The following is a 21593-nucleotide window of genomic DNA, read 5'->3' on the forward strand; positions in this document are numbered from 1 at the left end:
GTCATATACTCATATTTATCTATTCTATTTAGAAATTGAGTTCAACTCCGCTCTGAAAATGTCTAAATTTTGTTGCCACTTCTCCAAAAGTTGAGACAAAAGCAAAGTCTGAAATCCTGTCTTATATCAAATTTTGTATGAGTTAGTTTTCTTACTTCGGAATTTAAGTACAGCGAGTATTATCATCAAGGACTAGTCATGATGAAAATGCTTATTTGGCTCTTTCAGCTTTTAGTGTTAAAACCACAATCAGAATGTAATACCATGAGGCCAGAGCTGATTCTTAGAAAGGATATTTTTGACATGATTAATGTGTACCCATTCCTTATCTGATCTGAACATATATAAAATCTCAGACTGCTTTATTGTTACTTTGTCTTTACTACTAAAAGCTGATTATTACTTACAAATTTATTTAACCATTCATTGTTTTTATTATTCATTTTATTCTTTACTTATTATCATGTTTACCCATGACTGCATCAAACACCCATACATAAATGAAAATTAAACGGAGAACAACAGATTTATTGCTCTTACCCAAAGGCATCTGTGCAGTTAACACTTGACTTCTGTGACATTAAGAGAAAAGTCAATGATCAGTTTTAATAATATACCACTAATATATATGTGGGCGATTCCACAGTTTCTGTCCACAAGGGGTGTAATGAACAATATAGATTGAATAATACCCAGTTGTTGTCATTTTTTTATTTTTAGTTCACTATTTTGTTAAAGATAGATGTAAGAAATAATAAAGTTACTTTTATCCCACTAAGCCTTGGCATTATCGTGTAATGAGACTATTTTATTTCCGTCCCCAGAAATTGCGGATGTCAGGGTGGGACATTCAGTGCATCTGGATTTTTCCTAAGTCATTTCTTTCATTTCCTTTAATAAAATCCTAAATTTTGGCGCATAACATTTATTTTGGTGTGTCTTCTACAAAATACTACTACTAACACTGAAAGTATAATTCCCTTAAAGGGATACTCCACCGTTTTTTCATATTAAACTGTTATTCCCTTAACTAAGACGAGTTGATACATACCTCTCTCATCTCAGTGCGTGCACTTAATCGCTCTGGCACGCGGTGACACTTTGAAAGCACTTAGCTTACCCCAGTATATTCAATGGTATCTAACAGCAATGAATTTAGAAGTGACCAAACACATCAACGTTTTCCCTATTTAAAAACAGTTACACGAGTAGTTATACGACCAAGTATGGTGACACAAAATAAAACGTGCCACTTTTCTAAGCGGGTTAAAAAGGATAACTATAATGTATGGCGTAATAGCACTTTTGGGAGTACTTCGACTGGCGCAGTAAAAATTCACGCCTGATCCTCTTCCTCTCACTTCTGTCAATAGTGGGAAGAGGATTTTTTTAAATAGGGAAAACGTTGATGTGTTTGGTCACTTCTAAATTCATTGCTGTTAGATACCATTGAATATACTGGGGTAAGCTGAGTACTATCAGAGTGTCACCGCGCGCCAGAGCGATTAAGTGCACGCACTGAGATTAGAGAGGTATGTATCAACTCGTCTTAGTTAAGGGAATAACAGTTTAATATGAAAAAACGGTGGAGTATCCCTTTAATCCACCACGATGCAATGGAAACATTTACTAACGTTCGTTACACTTTCTGTCCAAGCAGTTATGCACGTTAAACTATGATTCTAAAGGAAGCAGAGATATAATTTTTCCATGTAATTCTATCAGTAGCAAAACGATAAAAACATCTTGTGTGGGTTAAATTCGCATATGCGTTGCTACATGATAAATTGTTACTAAATCGGGATAAAACAGGGGCCGAGATTTTCTGTCCAAAAATTAGAGCCCTGCATTTCAGCGATAAAAACATAACGGGCCCCGACGGGCCCCGACTTTTTTACGCCCCTAGGGCCGGGCTTCGGGCCAATTTTCACGTCATAGTTCACATGCGGGCCGGGCCTCGGGCCTCTTTTGAGTTATCCTTCTTTTTATATTTTTAGACATTAATAAAAAAAATATGAGAAGTTGACGTCGACGATAGAAAAACAAACATAGAAAGACATTTAATAACCTCATAACTTTCATAATCTTATAATTACACACACTGACATATGATTGACATGACAGTCGCACGCACGCACGCACACACACACACACAGAAGGTTTCCCGTCAGCGGAACCAACGATTCACCTCATGTGCAAATAATGGAGAATATTAAGAGAAAAATCGCAAGTGATAGAAGAGAGGACTGGGTTAAACTCTTCCACTGTGGATGCTATTCTTTTTCTCCACGATGCTCTGTAAGAGACTGTTCTAACTTTTCGTTTGATTGGACTTTATTTTCGTTTAACTGTTGGAAACTACTGATGTTTTTCGTTTTTCGTTCGATTGGACTTTATTTTCGTTTAACTGTTGGAAACTACTGGAAAAAAGAATGGCCATGTTCTGTGGTGCATTTTTGAGGTAAGATAACCTGCAAGTTTGTTTTTGATTTATTTAATTTAATTTGTTTAGATTGACTATTGCTCATTTCGTTTGCGAGCGCTGTTGCGAGCAGCCTGAGCCTGCCTCAGTAGGCTATTTCAAAAAAAATGACTCACTGTGGTTTAATAAATAAACATTAAACTAACTGTCTGTGTGATATGCTTGTAGTGTTTTATATCTATGGATTTTATTGTAGCTAAGTAAAGTATTAGCGTTGATTTGAGAGGCTAAATTGATCAAACATGTTTTACTCGCTGTTGGCTCGGCTTGCTTGGCCGTCATTTTTTTTTTTTAAATGCTTCAAACATTTGTCTAAATTAGCTTAATAAAGAAATGAAATGAAAAGAAAAGAAACATAACTAACAAAACAGACATATTTTAATGGCAGTCTGCCGCTGTAAAAACAAAACAAAAAAAAACGGGCTCGGGTCGGACTCGGGCTGATAATTCTGATGAGCTGTCGGACACGGGTCGGGCTAGGGCCTGAGCGTCTCGGGCCAGGGCCGGGCTCGGGCCTAGATTTGAGGCCCGTGCAGGGCTCTACCAAAAATCATAACGCTCGAACATTTTATTTTGACGCTGAATTTCCATCTCCTAATGTCTCAACGGTTCTCATGTCAGAAATAAAATAGTCTAGGTCACGGTCGCTCTGCGCGGGAGGAAGAGTTAACAGGATTTCACAGATTTCGACGAATGTGGGTAAGTTTGTGGATTCTGTCCAAAAGTTTATGAACGTTAAAATGATACGAACGTGGTAAACTTTGGTTAAGTAAACATTAAATAGGATCATTGTGGTGAGAAAGGATAAAATAGTGTGCAAGTCGGATGATTGCGAGTGGTTTCGGACCGAAAGCGTCGTTCATCGTGAAAGAGCATGAATGGTGGTTTTATACATTTTGACAGATTCTGAACATCTTGTTCGGAAATTTGACGGAAATTTTCAGTCTGTCCAACTTCGAACGTTGTTTTGACTCAAACTGTTCATGAAAGTCAACATCGTCAATGACATTTTTCTGTTTTTTTTGATGATTTTTTTTTCTGTCTAATGTTCGTAGGAATATAGCTTAGGCTGTCAAAGTTAACACGTTAATAGTGCGTTAACACAATCTCACTTATGCCATTAGCTGGCGCGGATTAATGCACAGGCTTGCGTAGGCTGCAGCCTAGTGTGCAGGGGCCTCGGATTGGCCAGACATTTTTATTTTATTTTAAATTTACTTAAGCGCGAACCAGGCACTGCGCCAGGATTCCAGTTTTGGATGGGCCAGACCAATTGTGGGTGGGCCTTAAATTAAAAACAGTAAATTAAAAACGTTATCCAATCACTGTTTAACCTAATAAAAATTACTGACTAATATACTGTTATATTATCTGTGCGTATACACAATACAGATTTTAATAGATACTCTTTAAATATTTTGTTGCATTGTAAAAAGTTTCGCTGCATAGGACGGACCTATCCGCGATCGCTCTCCATGGTTCTGACCAAAGAAGAGCGCTTTGGAATCTCCGCATCATACCTGGGCTGCGTTTCCCGATAACGTTGTCTCTTAGCGCGCTACTAAGACTTAACTTAATTAAAGGTATACTACCACTAAAGGTATACGATTGCTAGGCATCTTCAGGGCTATCATCCACTCGCGAGGCAGAGGCGCTGAGAGGCAGAGGCGCTGGCACCCTCCTAGCAACGGCGCTGGTCGCGCTAACTGCGCCATCATCCTGGGGTGGCAGAGACGAAGATGTGCTAGGTGATGTGGATCTCAGCTCTCTTCATCTCCTGGTTGCAGCGATGACTCCGAGACTGTACGTGCACGTTTAAGGTACCTAAACAACGACGGTTGCAACAGGGCTGAGGGCTGGGTTGGAAAATATGTGACGTCATTATGTTTTTTAATTTAATCAATGTTGATTATGAAAGTGAGCATGCAGCATGAGAAAGATATGATACATCATGAGATGCGCAATGTCTGGAGACATGGAGTGGGTAAAACATGATTTTGACGATTTTGTTTTGTAGAAAGTCTCTTTTTAAAAGATTTTCGTTTTGTATAAATTGTATCTTAATTTTGATCAATGTTTTACCAACCAATTGCCTGTATTTAATAAATAAGCAAATATATAGCAGACAATGTAATAAGGCGCCGACGTCGATCACTTTCATTGTACGTGAACTGGAGGGCGCCGAAACTCAGCTTGTGCTTCACAGATTTGAGAAATATGGCTATCTATTATAGAAAGCTTGAAATGTCTACTTTCAAACGAAAATATTCAAAACCAAAAGAAATAGGCTATTCTCTAAATATGTAATCTGAAATGTGCATTTCTCTCTGGCGTTCATGGCGAGTCCGCATCGTCAACTTCATCGTTGCAGCGACACAGAAAACACCAGTTTATTAACAAATAATTAAATCTCTCCTGGCTATTTTAGACGCATTCATAATCATTACTTTTTACTGGTTCTTTGTGGCAAGCTTTATGCGTGCGTTCGTGCGCTTGAGTGCGGCTATATTGCGTAAACGCTCATTATCATAGGGTATATAGCCTAAGTAATTAAATTAATATAAAGAGGCGATTTGTCCACGAATGGCTTAAATGAACAACTAGTCGACTAGAAAAAAATTTAGTTGGAGGCAGCCCTTATTCCACATATTTTCGAACCGGGCAGCAGGCCATTCTGGGCTGAGCGAGATATGGCGGCAAATCAATGACAATATTCACGGAGCGCACAACTGATGCTGGCGCGCGCAGTAAATGACATTCGCGAGAGGATTAAGCCCAATTTATACTTCTGCGTCGAACTTACGGCGTAGCTACATCGTAGGCTGTGTTTAGCGCGCGTACCCTTCGGCGTACCCTGACGCGCACCTCTCCAAAAAGCCTGTTTTATACTTCTGCGTCGGACCTACGCCGAAGCCTCTACGCTGTAGGCAACGGGTTGGTTTTCATTTATACTTCTGCATCGTTGTCCGCGTTGACGCGCAATTACACTTGCAGAGGGAGCATGTGAAACCCGAGGGAGGGGTTCTAGCAGACCAATCACAGCGCTTGTGTCCGCGTAGAGTTGACGTGTTGTTACATTTTTGGAGAGGTGCACGTTAAGCCCAATTTATACTTCTGCGTCGAACTCACGCCGTAGCTACGTCGTAGGCTGTGTGTAGCGCGCGTACCCTTCGGCGTACCCTGACGTGCACCTCTCCAAAAATGTAACAACGCGTCAACTCTACGCGGACGCAAGCGCTGTGATTGGTCTGCTAGGACCGCTCCCTCGGGTTTCACACGCTCCCTCTGCGCGCGTCAACGCGGACAACGACGCAGAAGTATAAATGAAAACCAACGCGTTGCCTACAGCGTAGAGGCTCCGGCGTAGGTCCGACGCAGAAGTATAAATCAGCCTTTAGGGTACGCCGAAGGGTACACGCGCTACACACAGCCTACAGCCTGGTTTATACTCGACGCGTCCACACGAGCGCGAAGGTGCGCGCGGCAAAAATGACGTCATTGCGGTGTGGGCGGTCGTGCGCGTTGGGTTCGCAAGACCCAATTTCGCCTGGCGGTGTGCGCGATATTTTTTGTAACGCGCGCGGCGCGCATCCGAAGATGAACAACTTCGAGCCGAATCTGGCCGAGCTCGAACTTCTCACCATACCGGCACCCAGTTTGCACGTCTAAATGAGTTGATTACATTTAAAAAATGAGCATACAATAGCATAAAAAGTATTTTTAATGAACATAAAGGTCCATGTTTAATAAAAATGTTCACGAAACTTAATGAAATGTTTAGTGAAATTAGAAAATATGTAAGAGATTGTTAATTTAGTTCTCATATCCATATATTTTGTTTTATTGTCACAAGTAATAATCTCAGGGTTTACTGGGTTTTACACGATTCTTTTTGTAGTGTGGTATTGGTAGTGGTGTAAAATAAACATTGTCACGTGTGTATAGCTTTCTTCTTCTCACCGCTGATTCCTGATGGTTTAGAGGACAATTACTCGAGTCGCCCCCTGTCGTTTCAAAGAATAGTACAACGGCGAGCGCGTCAAGTATAAACGCCTCGTCCGTTTGCGGAGGTGGGCGCGCAGTCTGCGGAGACTCGCGATGCGGAGCCAGGCGAAAGTATAACCAAGGCTTACGCCGTAGCTACGGCGTTAGTTCGACGCAGAAGTATAAAACAGGCTAAAATGTAACAACGCGTCAATTCTACGCGGACGCAAGCGCTGTGATTGGTCTGCTAGAACCCCTCCCTCTGGTTTCACATGGTCCCTCTGCATAAGTAATTGCGCGTCAACGCGGACAACGACGTTGAAGTATAAATTAAAACCAACGCGTTGCCTACAGCGTAGAGGCTCCGGCGTAGGTCCGACGCAGAAGTATAAATTGGGCTTTACAGAGCTACATGCCAGGAAACGGGAACACGCGAGCTCATTCAAACCCTGCGCGCGCGCATGACATCTCTTCTGCACGCAATACAAGCCCTCGCACGCGCGCATGATCATTCCCCACGCTCTCGCGCTTGATCTCCTCTCGCCTGCTGATTTTGCTCGCTCGAACACTTTTATTTTTGGCAGTCGAGGGGCGGGACCTACTGTTTTAATAACCTCAAATGTCATTGGTTTCTCCCCCTTTTCCGGAAGTCAGTTGTGATTTGACGCCTGTCCAATGACCCGTAATTCACTTGGCTTCAGACATGAGATTTGTTTTATTTATTTATATTAATGTTTAATGTGATTTAATGCATTGGTAATATAGAATAGATTCTTACCAGATACTTTATTAACAGAAAGTCATTCTAGTGATTGCATTGTGTTGTTTAGAGATATTTACAGACTGTAATGACATTTCCATTAGCATTGTAAATCTACCAAAATTCTTATACATTTTTACATTTTATTTTAATAACACTATGATTTGTGTTATTGGCATTACAGGGTATCTGCACAATTTTTAAAGTCAAATTTAAGGCTTTTTAAGACCTTTTTAAGACCTGAAGAAATCAAAATTAATACCATACATTAGGGGTGCGCAATATTGACAAAAATATGTCTAGATATTTTCAAAGTTTTGTTGATAATAATATTTTACTGATTGTGTTTTTGTACTGGTATCCTGGCTGGTTTAGGCCTGTTGCTGACAGCAGACCCACAAAGATATTCATATTTTTTATATTCTATGCAGTGGTCACAGTTCACAGTAGTGACCGAAATTAACATTTTTTTTTAAGGGGCAATATTTGCCACCTTAAATTGATTTCCAGGGGCATTTTCACCTATATATGGACATTGTTTCTAAACGTATTTAGAGGTATGCATCACCTTTAATGTAAAATTCTAACATTCAAATTAAATTATATTAGAATAACACAGTACCAATGTCAAAATAAATCATTAAATTAAAATCCATCCTTGCAGTGCAGAGGTGACACAGAAGCGGCATCAAAACTGGCATTAGCCTACTATATTTACACTTCATTTACATTTGCATAAATAAAGCTATTAAATATTTAAATATGAAATGATTTATAATTTTAACGCTTTAATTAAAGGTTACTTTAAATATGAAACTAAAACCACCAGTAGGTGGCGGCAAGTCACTGTCTTAAGCAAGTTGTTGGAGTCAACCGATTTGTTTAAACAGCTGATTCATTCAGAAAAACAAGTGATTGTTCATTGAATCGTTAAAATGATTCGTTCAAAACGCGGATTTCAGTAAAAAAACAAAAAACAAAAAAAACATCGCTGTCTGTTGGACACGTACGGCTTCATTATGAAATTCTCATCGGCGATATAAAGTGAAAATTGACAATATTGTGTCCAGAAAGTAACTCACAATGTTAACTTTATTGTTAATTTAACTGTTGTATAAAATAAATAGCACATTTGCAATTGTGCAAAGGAAAACGGCACTCTTGCTCATGTGATATTCTAATATAACAACATAATATGATATAAATATAAGACAAAAACTCATTTGGGGACATCTATAACTGCACTGACACATCACGCAGTGAAAGCAAGCATGAGAGACAAACGCAGTGTCAGCTCGCACTCGCAGTGCCTCGTACATAGTTAAAACAATGATTACAATGTCATCATAGTTCATAGACTACCGCACACTCCTAAGCACATAAAGAATGAACTTACAATTGAACTGACATTTACTCATTTTCTTCTCTCCTCTCGCGTGCAGGAGACAGACGTAGGCTAATATACTGCCGTTAGTGAATTGTCACGTGAACAAGCAAATCCAAAAAGATAGAATTAAAAAAATAATACAGCCTATGCTAATTAGATAGTTTTAATTTCGAAAGTATTTAGATAAGTCTGAGTCAAAGTCTCATCTAAAATTTAAGACCTTTCATAAGTAAAAATAAGACATTTTTTTAAAAATATATATTTAAGACTTTTTATGGCCTTAAATTTAAAAAATCTAATTTAAGACCTTTTAAGACTTTAAGGATCCGCGGGGACCCTGCATTAAAATATCTAAAAGAAATTGGAGAAAAATGGGAATGCAAAGTCATATTTGCTGTAGTTCACCACTACATTACCACTATACTCCCATTAACCACTATTAACGTTTACCCAACCAAAATTATATTGGATTTGAGAACCTCAGAAATGTAAAAAGTGTCCATTAAATAGTTGTAAATATAACAAGGGCTTTGGATGAAAGATAAATTACTTGTTTATATCAATAAGCAAGAGTTTTTGTGAAAGCTTTTTGTTATCATCCTGTGTATTATTATTATGTCAATTTTGAGTGGTTCATTATATTTTCTAATAAAGGGTTAGTTCACCCAAAAATGAAAATTGTCAATAATGACTCACCCTCATGTCGTTCCAAGCCCGTAAGACCTCCGTTCATCTTCGGAACACAGTTTAAGATATTTTAGATTTAGTCCGAGAGCTTTCTGTCCTTCCATTGAAAGTCAATGGACGATCTTAAGTTTATCAAGCGACGAGAATACTTTTTGTGCGCAAAAAGTAAACAAAAATAACGACTTTATTCCACTATTCATTTCCTTCTCTCTGGTCGCGAGCTATTTCACGTAGTGTAACTGCGTAGCGCGTCTGTGTTGTATGTCACACGCATCACACATGACCAGCGTCGGCCAATAGTGAGCCTACGTGTGACGTACAACACAGACGCGCTACGCAGTTACACTACGTGAAATAGCTCGCGACCAGAGAGAAGGAAATGAATAGTGGAATAAAGTCGTTATTTTTGTTTACTTTTTGCGCACAAAAAGTATTCTCGTCGCTTGATAAACTTAAGATCGAGCCACTGATGTCACATGGACTACTTTGATGATGTCTGTATTGCCTTTCTGGACGTGAACAGTATGCCGTCCATTGACTTTCAATGGAGGAACAGAAAGCTCTCGGACTAAATCTAAAATATCTTAAACTGTGTTCCGAAGATGAACGAAGGTCTTACGGGCTTGGAACAACATGAGGGTGAGTAATTAATGACATAATTTTAATTTTTGGGTGAACTAACCCTTTAAATGTAAAAGGGGTTCCGGCAGCATGAATTTATTTTTATTTATTTTTGTAGATATTTTATGTTCAGATGGGGTGTAATCATTCATGCTGTGTACTGTACTTGCCTCATACTTTATCTTATTCGGTTATTCGCTTACAAAAAGTTAGATGATTAATATCACTATATAATGTTGTAATATCTACTTTGCTGGGTTTAAGCTGGGTTTAATAATTTGCGGGGTTCAATTTTGTTCTCTGTATTCTGTAGCAAATTCTGAAAAGGCATTTGTAAGCTATAATTAATGCTGTGTACTGTATCTTAACTTGAGAAGGCAGAACCCCTTTTACATTTAATAGAAAATATAGGCTAATGAACCATTTATATTACGTAAAAATGTAGCAACCATGGAAATGTGTCATTACAGTCTGTAAATATCTCTTAACAACACAATGCAATCACTAGTAAGTAGGGATGCACCGATACCACTTTTTCCAGACCGAGTCCGATACCGATACTTTCATTTTTGGTACTCGCCGATACCGTAACCGATACCTGCATTTTTCATTTTCAATTAATTTTTAATTCATGCATTTGTAATTTTTAAATGTATTGGTAGAGAAACCAAAAGAATATAAATCATATTAGTTGTTTATTAAATTTAAACATAATTTGTTCATCAAATATATTTTTAATGCACTGCATATTCATTACTGTATAAATTAAATATAGATGGATCTTTTTGTAAAGTTAAAAAAAGGTAGCCTATTTAGTCAAGAGCAGTGAGTAATTTATTTGTCCTTTGTTTGAATAACATTAAAACACAGCAGCAGATTAATTAAACTGCTGCACCTTTAAGACCGAACGCACGGACCCCATTTAAATTATACTGTCTACGTTCACTTGAGATATAACAGACTTTGTTTACTAGGATAAAAGTGAAAAGTGAATTCATCCGTACAAGCGCAAGACGTGAAAGACTTCCATTCAGTATTCGCTGTCTGAGGCGATGGTTTTCGGGGCGTGCGCTTTGGATGTTCGAAGTTCATGTAACTTCTTGACCTGCAAATGTCCTGTAATAATGTAGGCAACCACTCGTTAAACATAAATAAGGTAACAGTTCATGTTTTACTTACATATACGATTTAGTTTTAATCCAAATAACACGTGCTGAGTGAACGATCAGCAATCAAGAGCATTCAACAGAAGTGCTCTCTCTCTCGTCAGTTAACGTTAATAATAAGCTACATGCCTCGTTTTACTTTCTTTGCCATTGACATCTGACTGAACTACAAACTTTCCACTGACGTCTGATGCGCTCGACCAGCTTGCGCGCTCAATCCACTGCGCGTTTTTCTCTTATCAGCTCGCGCACCACAGCTATATAGGCATTACTATATTCTGTTTAATATTTCACTAATAAGATATATTTACCTCATATACCCCTTTTCCACCAAGGCAGAGCTGGTGCTGGTTCGGAGCCAGAGCCTAGTTTCAAATCGGTTCTTTTTTTTTCCACCGCCAAAGCACCAGCTCCGAACCAGTAAAACTGGTTCTTAAGTAGCACCAAATCATTGCAGGGTCTAGAACGGAGCCAAGAAAGAACCGCTTGCGTCAGGGGCTGGGGGCGGGGTTACCGTGACCAACAAGACGAATAGAAACTTGTGACCGCCATTTTTAAATAGCAGCTAGTCGAGCTAATAGCAGCTCGATTATAATATCCGTCTATGTAAGTTACGGCGAGCTGCGCGAACGCGTTGGATTCCGATGTATTTTTGCAAACCCATGAGCATCCATAGTATTGCAACGTCCGTTATTGTTGATGGCTTGTTCGAGATGCATCGGAGCGGCGAGGACCGATCGGAGCTGCGGGAGTGTTTGGAGAGCATACGACTCCTTGTGCTTTTAGATCGCTATCGCAGTGCTTTGATGTCATGCGGCGATCGATCTGCGAGAAGCCGATGCATCTCGAACAAGCCTGGCGTGTTTGTGTTTGGCGCTACCGCACTAGCGGTTGCTGGGCAACATGAGACGTATACAGTGACGTAAGATCTGGCTCTGTTGTGGCTCTCTAGCCGGTGGAAAGGCAAACCGGTTCTTAGTAAGCTCGTCAGTCGAACCAACTCTGAACCAGCTTTGGCTCTGGCTCTGAACCAGCACCCGGTTCTTGTTGGTGGAAAAGGGGTAATAGACAGCCTTCTTTTTTATCCCCATTATAATTTCTGTTGTCAGTGTTTCTTTGTCTGGACACAAACACTGTACACACGCTGCCTGGTATCGGTTGTTGGTATCGGGGCATTTTTACGAGTACATGAGCTCAGTATCGGCCCGATACCCGATACTGGTATCGGTGCATCCCTACTAGTAAGACTTCCTGTTAATAAAGTATCTGGTAAGAATCTATTCTATATTAACAATGCATTAAATCACATCACACATTATTATAAATAAATAAATAAAACAAATTAAGTGATGTCTCATGTCTGAAGTCAAGGACAGATGTCCAATGACATTGTAACCAATGACATTTGAGGTTATTAAAACAGTAGGTCCTGCCCCTCGACTGCCAAAAATAAAAGTGTTCGAGCGAGCAAAATCAGCAGGCGAGAGGAGATCAAGCGCGAGAGCGTGGGGAATGATCATGCGCGAGGGCTCGTATTGCGTGCAGAGGAGATGTCATGCACGCGCGCAGATTTGAATGAGCTCACGAGTTCCCGTTTCCTCGCGTGTAGATCTGTAATCCTCTCGCGAAAGTCATTTACTGCGCGCGCCAGCATCAGTTGTGCGCTCGATTCTTTTTGTCATTGATTTATCGCCATAGAGAGACCCTGAGCGGAATGAGCGAGCGGAATATTCAGAAATGCGCTCCGCTCACATGCTCTGATCGGAACAAACCCGACCACTGTCTGCTGAACTTGTGCAGAAACATCAAAATAGACATAACCAGCTTTTAAAAATTGTTTTAAAAACTAAATATTTAGACTATTTTAGTACAAATTATGAGCTTATTGCCAATTTTTTATAATTCTTGACAAAAAGTTTTTTTTTTTTTTGAAGAAAAGTTTTGGGTGGGCCTGTTGAAAAGTGGGTGGACCTAGGACCGTCAGGCCCACCAATAACGCTGTGCCAGCCCTAATTGGCCCATAAGAAACATTTTAAAAAAACAAGCAGGTGATTGGGTAGATGTGAATTGGCCACCACTTGAAGGAATGTAAAGGAAACACTGTAGTGTTGGCTCTCTCAATGTGTGTATGCCAGTTCACCGTAGTTGTGTGTGGACCATGTATAGCACTAAATACATTTTTAGGGGGGGCCTCACACAAAGAGCAGCCTAGGGGCCCCTGACCACCTTAATCCGCCCCTGGCCATTAGAATAAACTGTCGGCATCAATCGCATAGGTTTTTAAACAACAGTGAACTGGGCATGTTAAGGAACAAACGCAGATTTTCTGCACTGACGGCACACAATAAAGTTAGTTTAAACATTAGCTTTGTGGGAAAAATTTGTCAATACAATGTCTCACGTGATATAATAATTTTACATCCATTTAATTCTGCTACACTCAAAAGTTAAGATTTAAAGGATTGCATCATTACTTGATTTTAACTGGTTTTCAAATGTTTATTGTTATAGGAAATACATGGTTGCACAAACGAACTAACCTCATTCAAGCACAATTTTAACAAACCTGATTACAATAAATAAAACAATCTCCTTATTTGTTGGATTATTATTATTTTTCGGTAACTCTGACTACATGTGCTAAAAAAAAAAAAAAAATTTCATAAAAATATTTAATATTGGCAAAGTAGGGTTAAAAAAAATGGTACATGCTGTCTTTAAATAAATGCACAAAAAATATAAAAAATCATTAAGCTGTCATTTATGCATATTCATAAAGTCAAAGGGTAATCTAATAATGTGGTGTAAGTTTAAATGTTAGAAAAATAAATCAATTTTAAAGGTCCCATGACATGCTACTTTTTGTAGGCTTTAATATAGGCCTTAGAGGTCCTTAGTACTGTATCTGAAATCTCTTTCCAAAAATTCAGCCTCGGTGCAGAATTATAGCCACTACAAGCCAGTCCCAGAATGAGCTTCCTTCAGACGGGCCGTTTCGGTGTCTGTAGCTTTAAATACTAATGAGGAGGAGAAAGGCGGCGCAAGGTGGAGGGTGGGTGTGGCCTATGACCATCTTGCGCAACGGTACCATGCATGTTTGTTTATGACCCATAATCTGATCCAGATGGAGAAGCAACGGATGAAGTTGCAACTCAGCGGCTCCAGCAGGACGTTTCCGAATGGTTAGTTTAAAATATTATGTCTGGATACGGTACTTTATTCGGATGGTTTACAGTTATTATCATGTAACGTTAGCTAACGCGAACCTACTGTTGCCTTTTCATGAGAGATCTGTAACGTCTGTAATTTATCTTATTACAATTACATCAAGCTCTGCGATCTTGAAATGCGGATATCGCGCGCGCCATATAACCAACAGGAAAACGGTTATCCAAATAACAAAGAAATGTACAACACTCGCGTTACAGTGTGTAACTTGATGCTGTCTACCTTTAAATTAGCTCAAGTAACTGCATAGCTAATGTGACAGCCACATTCTACGTGTAACAAGCTAGGTAACCATAAACAGTAAAGCAACACACTTATATATCATTTGTTGACTTACTTGTCCGAGGTGTGTAGCTGTATGTACCCTTCGGTGTTCATTTGTACATCCAATTATTGAGCAATTATTATGCTTTGCGCGCTCAAAAGCCATGATATCTCTCGTGGACAAACTAAAATCGTGCACGCGCGTTCTACTTCCTAGCTCATTTTCTCATGGGCGAGAAATATTCTCTGGGCAGTGTTGTAAAGTTTTCTTTGTTCGAAGCAGAGACCAGGAGACAGTCGGGATCGCGTTCAACAGAAGTTGTTCTTTATTGAGAACTCTGCTGTACGCGGCTGTAGAAACGTCCAACATGATCTAACTGAGGGAACTTTACATGGTATCTTATAGGCCATTCAGTGGGCTGTCCTTAAAGGTGCTGAACTTACACACAGCCTTAGAGATGACTACTGAATCTAATCATCTAAAGACAATAGAGGCAATTACCCCCAACTGAGATAATGGTACCCCCCAAATTGTATAAATAACACATGGTCACGAGAACGAAGACTTTGTAACATTCACATATAGTTCAACTCTGAGTAGGAAGATTAAAGACTTCCCCAAAAGGTATAAACAACAAATGGTCACGAGAGCTAAGACTATGTAACCTTCACACACACAGTTCAACACTTAGTTGGAAGATCAAAGACTAACAAAACCCCTGACTATTACAAGGTTTAGACAGCTGACTTAAAGCTGACTTGCATTAAAGAGTAAATTAAATTTTAATCCTTCAGCAGGCAAAGCAGAGAAAGGGGAGGTAACATTTCTCCTTATAACGTCATAAGGAGGAGATTCAAGATCAGCCCGGTTGAGCTTACATTTTCTCAAAGGCAGAGAAAAATAGCAAAAGCTCGATTTACACCGATTCAAATTTCTAGAAACTTTGGGACCATATACAGGCTAGGGGAACTCATATTAATGTTAAAAAAACTCAGAAAGTGGAAATTTCATGTCATGGGACCTTTAAGACATCTTGCCATACCAAAAGTGGACGTTTCTGTAGAATGAGCCTATAGTTTTGTGTATTATTTCTCCTAATCATATTTAGCACACCATGCCTAATAAATGTCTGAAGTAGCCCATATTCATTATTTTAAAAGGAACACAACGGCAGGCCTAATATGAAATCAAAAAACATTTCCAAATACTTTGTAGGCCACCATTCATGCAGCATCATATTCTGTAAATCAGGCTATGTAAATTGCAGGATGTATGATCTTTAAATTTGATAGTATGATGACAGGTTATTTTAATGTGTTATGAACTTGTTCTATTCTTTGCCAGTTTTCATGAAATAGTATTATTTTGTGTTACAGAGGCAATCTTGCAGGATTGTTTATTTTTTTCCGTCCACGTTACACACGTTATAACTTTGCACACATGTAGGAGTTCCTTTGTCTTCTACATTTGGCAAATTAATTTTAAAAATATACCTGTGGTATTTGTTAGTAATTTTGCTGGCTTTCAGTTTATGAACATACCAGACTCAAAAATGCACCTTTAAGTAGGGCTGCAACAAACGATTATTTTGATAATCGATTAATCTAACGATTATTAGAACGATTAATCGACTAATCATCGATTATTTCGCCGACTAATTCAGCCTTTTCAATTAGTTAAAACACTGAGTTATACATATTCTAACTATAATATAAAAAAAGAAAATCACTTCAGCTTTTGAAATGGTTGTTTTAATGAACTTTGAGCCAACTAAATAGGTCATTCTCTTTAAGTTTTCAGATTTCTGTACAACTCAAATCACACACAAATGTTCTCTAAGCATTGGTTAAATATTCTGTTCTCTTTCAATAGAAAAAAAATAAACAAAACAAAAATTATCAGCTGCATTACAGACAAACTTAAACTGCAAACAATTATTATAAGAATACATTTTTTTTTTAAATGACAAGACAATTGAGCTGAGCTGACAGAGACATTCTCATTCACCTTTTAATTTACAGTATAAAAAATTAACTGACAAGATATTCTTCATAACACCTCCTTTTGTAAGTCTTCATGAATATGGAACAATATACAGGCAAGTGATAAGACTGTAATACCTAATAGAGTTACAATAATAAAACAGCACTGACTCCTAAGCTCGATCAAGCTTTATTCTATGCAAAAATAAATCACATTACTGTAATTATATTATTATTGTTAATATTATTGCTATTATTAGTAGTATTGCATTATCTAATAAAGAAATTTACTGCTAGTTATTTAGCTCCAGCTGGAGAACATTCACCTCTCACCGGCTCCTCTCGTTTCCTATTTAAGTGCTTTAACATGCATGTTGTGCTCCCGTGAAAAGCAAGTTCCACCTAGCATGTATTGCACACGACAGTATTCTTGGTTTTAAGTTTTGTAAAACTTTCACACACCTTGCTAGTTCGGATTCGTTTGCACTCCGTCATAATCAAGCGGGAAGGAAGTCGACCGGAAGTTGAAGTCGGCCGCGTGCCACCATCTTGTAGCAGAACTTCACCTGCAGTTAGCATCCCATTGACTCCCATTCATTTTGGCGTCACTTTGACAGCGAATAACTTTACATCTGAGGCGTTTGAAGACTCCATTTGTCCATTATTTATTTCTAAAGAAACACGACAATGTATAAAATGCTCCATTACCTTGTAGCTTATGTTATGGCCCCGTAGAAGCAGTTTTTGTAAAAGAAGGCTAACGATTGCGTCATAACCACACGACTCTCTGTCGCACATAGAGAGATTACCGTATGGACGGGAGGAGAAGCTCGCGGGCAATCGGGGGGACGTGGAGGCAAAATGACAAAATAATTAATCAGAATACTTAGCAAAAGTTGCTCCTGCTCCAAGCTCATGAACAGCTCCTACTCACACTCTCCGTCTCTGCAAGATTCGGAAGGGAATGATTCAGATTTCTCTTGGCCCAGCTACTAGAAGACAGACGGGCTGCTCACGTGGTCCGTGTAACGCTTTGCTCGGTTTGAGTCTGCGCGTCAGGAAAGGAAGTGCTAAGAAATCGCTAAAAATGGGCTTCACTTGTCTCAATTGAGATCCAATGAGATGGCTCTGTCCACTTCTTATACTGTCTATCATAGACATCATATAGGTAGACGCCCTATCGACCGCTACTGCCTATTGGCACGGACGAGCCGTGGGGCCGCCATCTTAAACCGGTCAACCGCTCCGCTCAGTGTAATCTGTTTGGCAGGTGTCAGCACATTTAATTAATCATATCTCACTGAATACCGAACCGATTTTCACGCGTTTTTTTTTTTTTTGCTGCAAAGGTCATACATGTAGCTATGATACAGGACACATTGCATATTTTATTTACAAAATACAACCAATAGTACGGTAATGTTAAATGTTAAATCTTACTAGTGAAAAGTAATCCCCGAGCCATGGTCCGCCGATTTGAGCAGGAATATGATGCACAGTGCTCTGGCGTCTACTGCTGCTATGCAACGCAAATAGGAGTATGACCGGTTTAAGATGGCGGCCGCATAATTGTAACGGCTGCATTACACTCTAGCGCTACAGCGCCGTAGCGGTCAAATCGCGATATTGCAGGCCCTTACATTAGGTCACGTGAGATCAAACGACTACTCGACAACAAAGATATTTGTCGACAATTTTTTGTCGACGTTGTCGACTAATCGTTTCAGCCCTACCTTTAAGTTTATAGAACAGATAATATTAGATGGCCACCCTGCCTTCACGGAAGCCCTATTACCAGTTTTGTGAACCATACACAACGCATGACTCATAACTATACCAAATTAGGAACAAAGCAAAACATGAACTGGGATTCAACCAGAATTTTATTAAACTGAATTAGATTAAGTACACTTTCTGCTTGAACTTACATTGTTTTTCCGTCCATGTTACATACGTTAAATTTGACATCAACTCAACTTTGATCAAAGTTTACTAGTTTACCATTGCCAGATTTATCCTGCCTTTCACACAGCTGTACCCCAGGTTTTCTCAGGATGTTAACCTGAGGACAATGGCTTTCTCCATGAAGATTGATTTTGCAGGCTGTTGTCCTTGCAGTTAGGCCTAAACTGTGGAATCGCCCATATTTAAATATGTGTGTGTGTCACTTACTGGACCGATGATGCTGCACACACCAGCGCCCGTGTGTTCTGAAGAAGAAAAACCTGATGCAAAAGAATGACACAAACCAAAAGCGGAAAAAAAATTATGTTTGGAAAATACTGAAATCATTCATGTACATGTACACAACTCAGTTCTGCTCTTCCTCTACGACCTTGGCATGTCAACAACATACATACACAACTGCAACAAACTGACAATTAAGATGTCATTCTCTAAATACTACACCTTATTCAGGAAATTGTTCATTGTTTCACGTTGATATATGAATCCAGTAATAACGTTTTAAAACAAGCAGTCAAACGCGTAAAATATCAATCAGGTAAGCGCATGTACTAGGCCCGATCATCTTCTTCTAATGGAAATTTATGGCGGTTGGCAAACCAACTTTCGGTGCATTACCGCCACCAAATGGACTGGAGTGTGAAGCACTAATAATCGTTTAGAAATTAACAACTTAAACAATAGAGTGGAAGAGATTAGAGAGAGGGAAAAAAAAAACCTTATTATATATATTTAAATGTTATATTATTTTAAACCCATTACTTTAAATTCTCTAGTATACTCCTTTTGCTTTAATATATTTCATAACAACACTATATATTTTATCTTGTTCTGCATGCATTTTCAATAGACTTTACATATTAAATGATACAACCCCCAATTTCCTTACTTCCTTCATAAGTTCTAACCTTTATTTTACATATTTTATACATTTTATTAACACGTTCAATTGTTTCTGCCTGATCACAATAATTACATTTACCCGTTTTATGTTTTCCTATTTTGAACGAATGATTTAGTCTAGTGTGCCCTATTCGAATGCGATAAATAATTGCATCTTTTCTATTCCTAAAAACTCTTCTTCCATTTCCTACTTGTTTCTGTATACTGTACATGTCTACCCTTGTTATCACTATTACATTCTTCTTGCTATTTGTTGTTTATGAATTCTTTAATTTTACTTTTAACCTTTTTTGCTCAGAGTCACTTGAATATTTATCTCTGTGTGTTTTACAGCTTGCTTAGCTAGTTTATCAACCACTTCATTGGCCTCCACTCCCACATGAGCAGGAACCCACAAGAACACTATTAAGCTTACACTACTTATTCTTAACAAACTTGTAAGAATCTCATATATAACGTCTTGCCTTGATGATTTATTTCCACTTATGAGGCTTGTGATTGCTGCATAATTATCAGAACATATTACTACTAATCTTGGTTTTACATCCTCTACCCACTGGAGTGCTACCATCATGGCCCGATCTTCTTCACGGATTCCAGCAGGATAAATTTACGCTCGTTCGGCACATTGCTGCCCCCTGCTGGAGCAAAAGCGTCACACGTGGGAGTAGTTTTCAGATTGATGCTGGTTTTGTCCTATTCATTGAGACAGGGGTAGCTGCAGCTTGGAGCAATGGGCGTGACAAGAGGTAGGGGCGTGGCAGGAGGTTTCTCATTGGTCAAAGGAGTTTCCTCCTGGACAGAGTCAGAGCCATAGAGAGAAGTTGCGACACAGCAATGGCGGCTTGTGAAGCCTCTCAATATTTTCCGAAAGCAGCAGCAGCAGCGCGGTAGAACAGACCGTTTGTGATGCACTTTTAAAAGGTAAGACGTTTAAAGAATAAGATTGTATATTATCAGTACATCTGAATCAAATTAACTTGTGTATTAAAGCATGCTAGTTTACTATTGCTCTCTAAATTAGTAGTTTTAGGGGACGTTATCAGATAAAAGAAAGGTCACTGGATAAAGTTAGTAGTGCATAAACCACGAACAGCCTATTAATGGTTAAAACCGTTCTATTAATGCATTTTTATCCTTTGTTGTGTAATAAGAGGTAAAGGCTTCTAAACAGGTGTCAAATATAAAATTGGGGAGTGTGATAGGGAAGTGATAAAATGAGTATCCATTTCATTTCTCATTAAATGTGCAATAACAAAAAAAATCATTATTTTAGATTGCATATTTGAGTAACAAAAACGTATGGGTGGAGTTTTTTAGGCACTGTGTTTCTGTAAGATACCTGTCTATATTATGTTTCAGCTCAGCTGATTTTTGGATTGATGGAAAAGGGAAATGGAAGTTTATTCGTGAGATTAAAAACAATGCTTAAAAGCAGCAAGCCATTTACAAAAACAAATCACACTAGACTAAATGGGAAATAATACTAAATACCACAACATGTAATATATGCTACTATAATTTGTCCCGTTTTTGTCTCCTTTATCTCTTTCAACACAAGAAGCAGAAAGGGATTCAGTGGATTCTGAAGACTCCCTGCACTGATGCTGTACCCTCACCTTCAGTTTCAACTCCTTGGATTTTACAAGACTTTCCTTGCTCCTTATTTTTAATAAACATTAAACTTCCCAGTGTTGGTCTTTGTGAAAAAGTTCAGATGCACCCAAGTATGATTAGTGCACAATATAGCATAAAATCTTTAGTTCTTCTATTTAGACTGCTCCTGCTGACTCGAGCATATTTACTCATCTGTGTCGGACACTACAAGAACAACATAGAGGAAATGACAGACAACATGCTTGACGTGCAGTTTATGAGACATTTATAGACATTATTAGACATTTATAAAATCCCATTGTGCTAAATCAATGCTATATATATATATATATATATATATATATAATGTATATAATGTGTATATATATGTGTGTGTGTGTAATTGACAAATAAACCTTCAATTTTTTTTAAAAAAAATCTCAAAATCTTTTCAAAACTGATGTTTTATTAGTTTTTATTTATTTTATTTATATTTTTGAGTCATTAACTTTGACTTTTTGAAATTTAAACAATTTTCAGTTGTAAACATTTCTAAGTGTTTAAATT

The 21593-nt window shown here is 38.5% G+C and overlaps 1 protein-coding gene and 1 long non-coding RNA gene across 3 annotated transcripts in view; one reads left to right on the forward strand and one right to left on the reverse strand.

The window, feature by feature from the left end:
* The window catches only part of mrpl48 (mitochondrial ribosomal protein L48), a 32434-nt gene extending 12401 nt beyond the window's left edge, over positions 1-20033 (reverse strand). Inside the window, exons 1-4 of one of the 2 annotated variants that reach the window (XM_084105574.1) lie at positions 19999-20033; positions 18972-19078; positions 18735-18787; positions 541-572 (exon numbers count right to left, since the gene is read on the reverse strand). In XM_084105574.1, coding sequence (XP_083961700.1) covers positions 541-572; positions 18735-18787; positions 18972-18992 — 106 coding nt within the window. In that variant the 5' untranslated portion in view covers positions 18993-19078; positions 19999-20033. Of the gene's footprint in view, positions 1-540; positions 573-18734; positions 18788-18971; positions 19117-19998 lie in introns of those variants that run through there. The other variant, XM_084105573.1, reaches the window with a different exon arrangement.
* A 203-nt stretch (positions 20034-20236) lies between these two features.
* On the forward strand, positions 20237-21119 carry LOC311076774. The gene is made up of 2 exons (XR_014604700.1): positions 20237-20354; positions 20992-21119. It is a non-coding gene; the product is annotated as an uncharacterized lncRNA (long non-coding RNA).
* Positions 21120-21593: the final 474 nt, after the last annotated feature.

Source organism: Abramis brama, assembly GCF_963993115.1.
Source record: "Abramis brama genome assembly, chromosome: 25".
NCBI classification, from domain to species: domain Eukaryota; kingdom Metazoa; phylum Chordata; class Actinopteri; order Cypriniformes; family Leuciscidae; genus Abramis; species Abramis brama.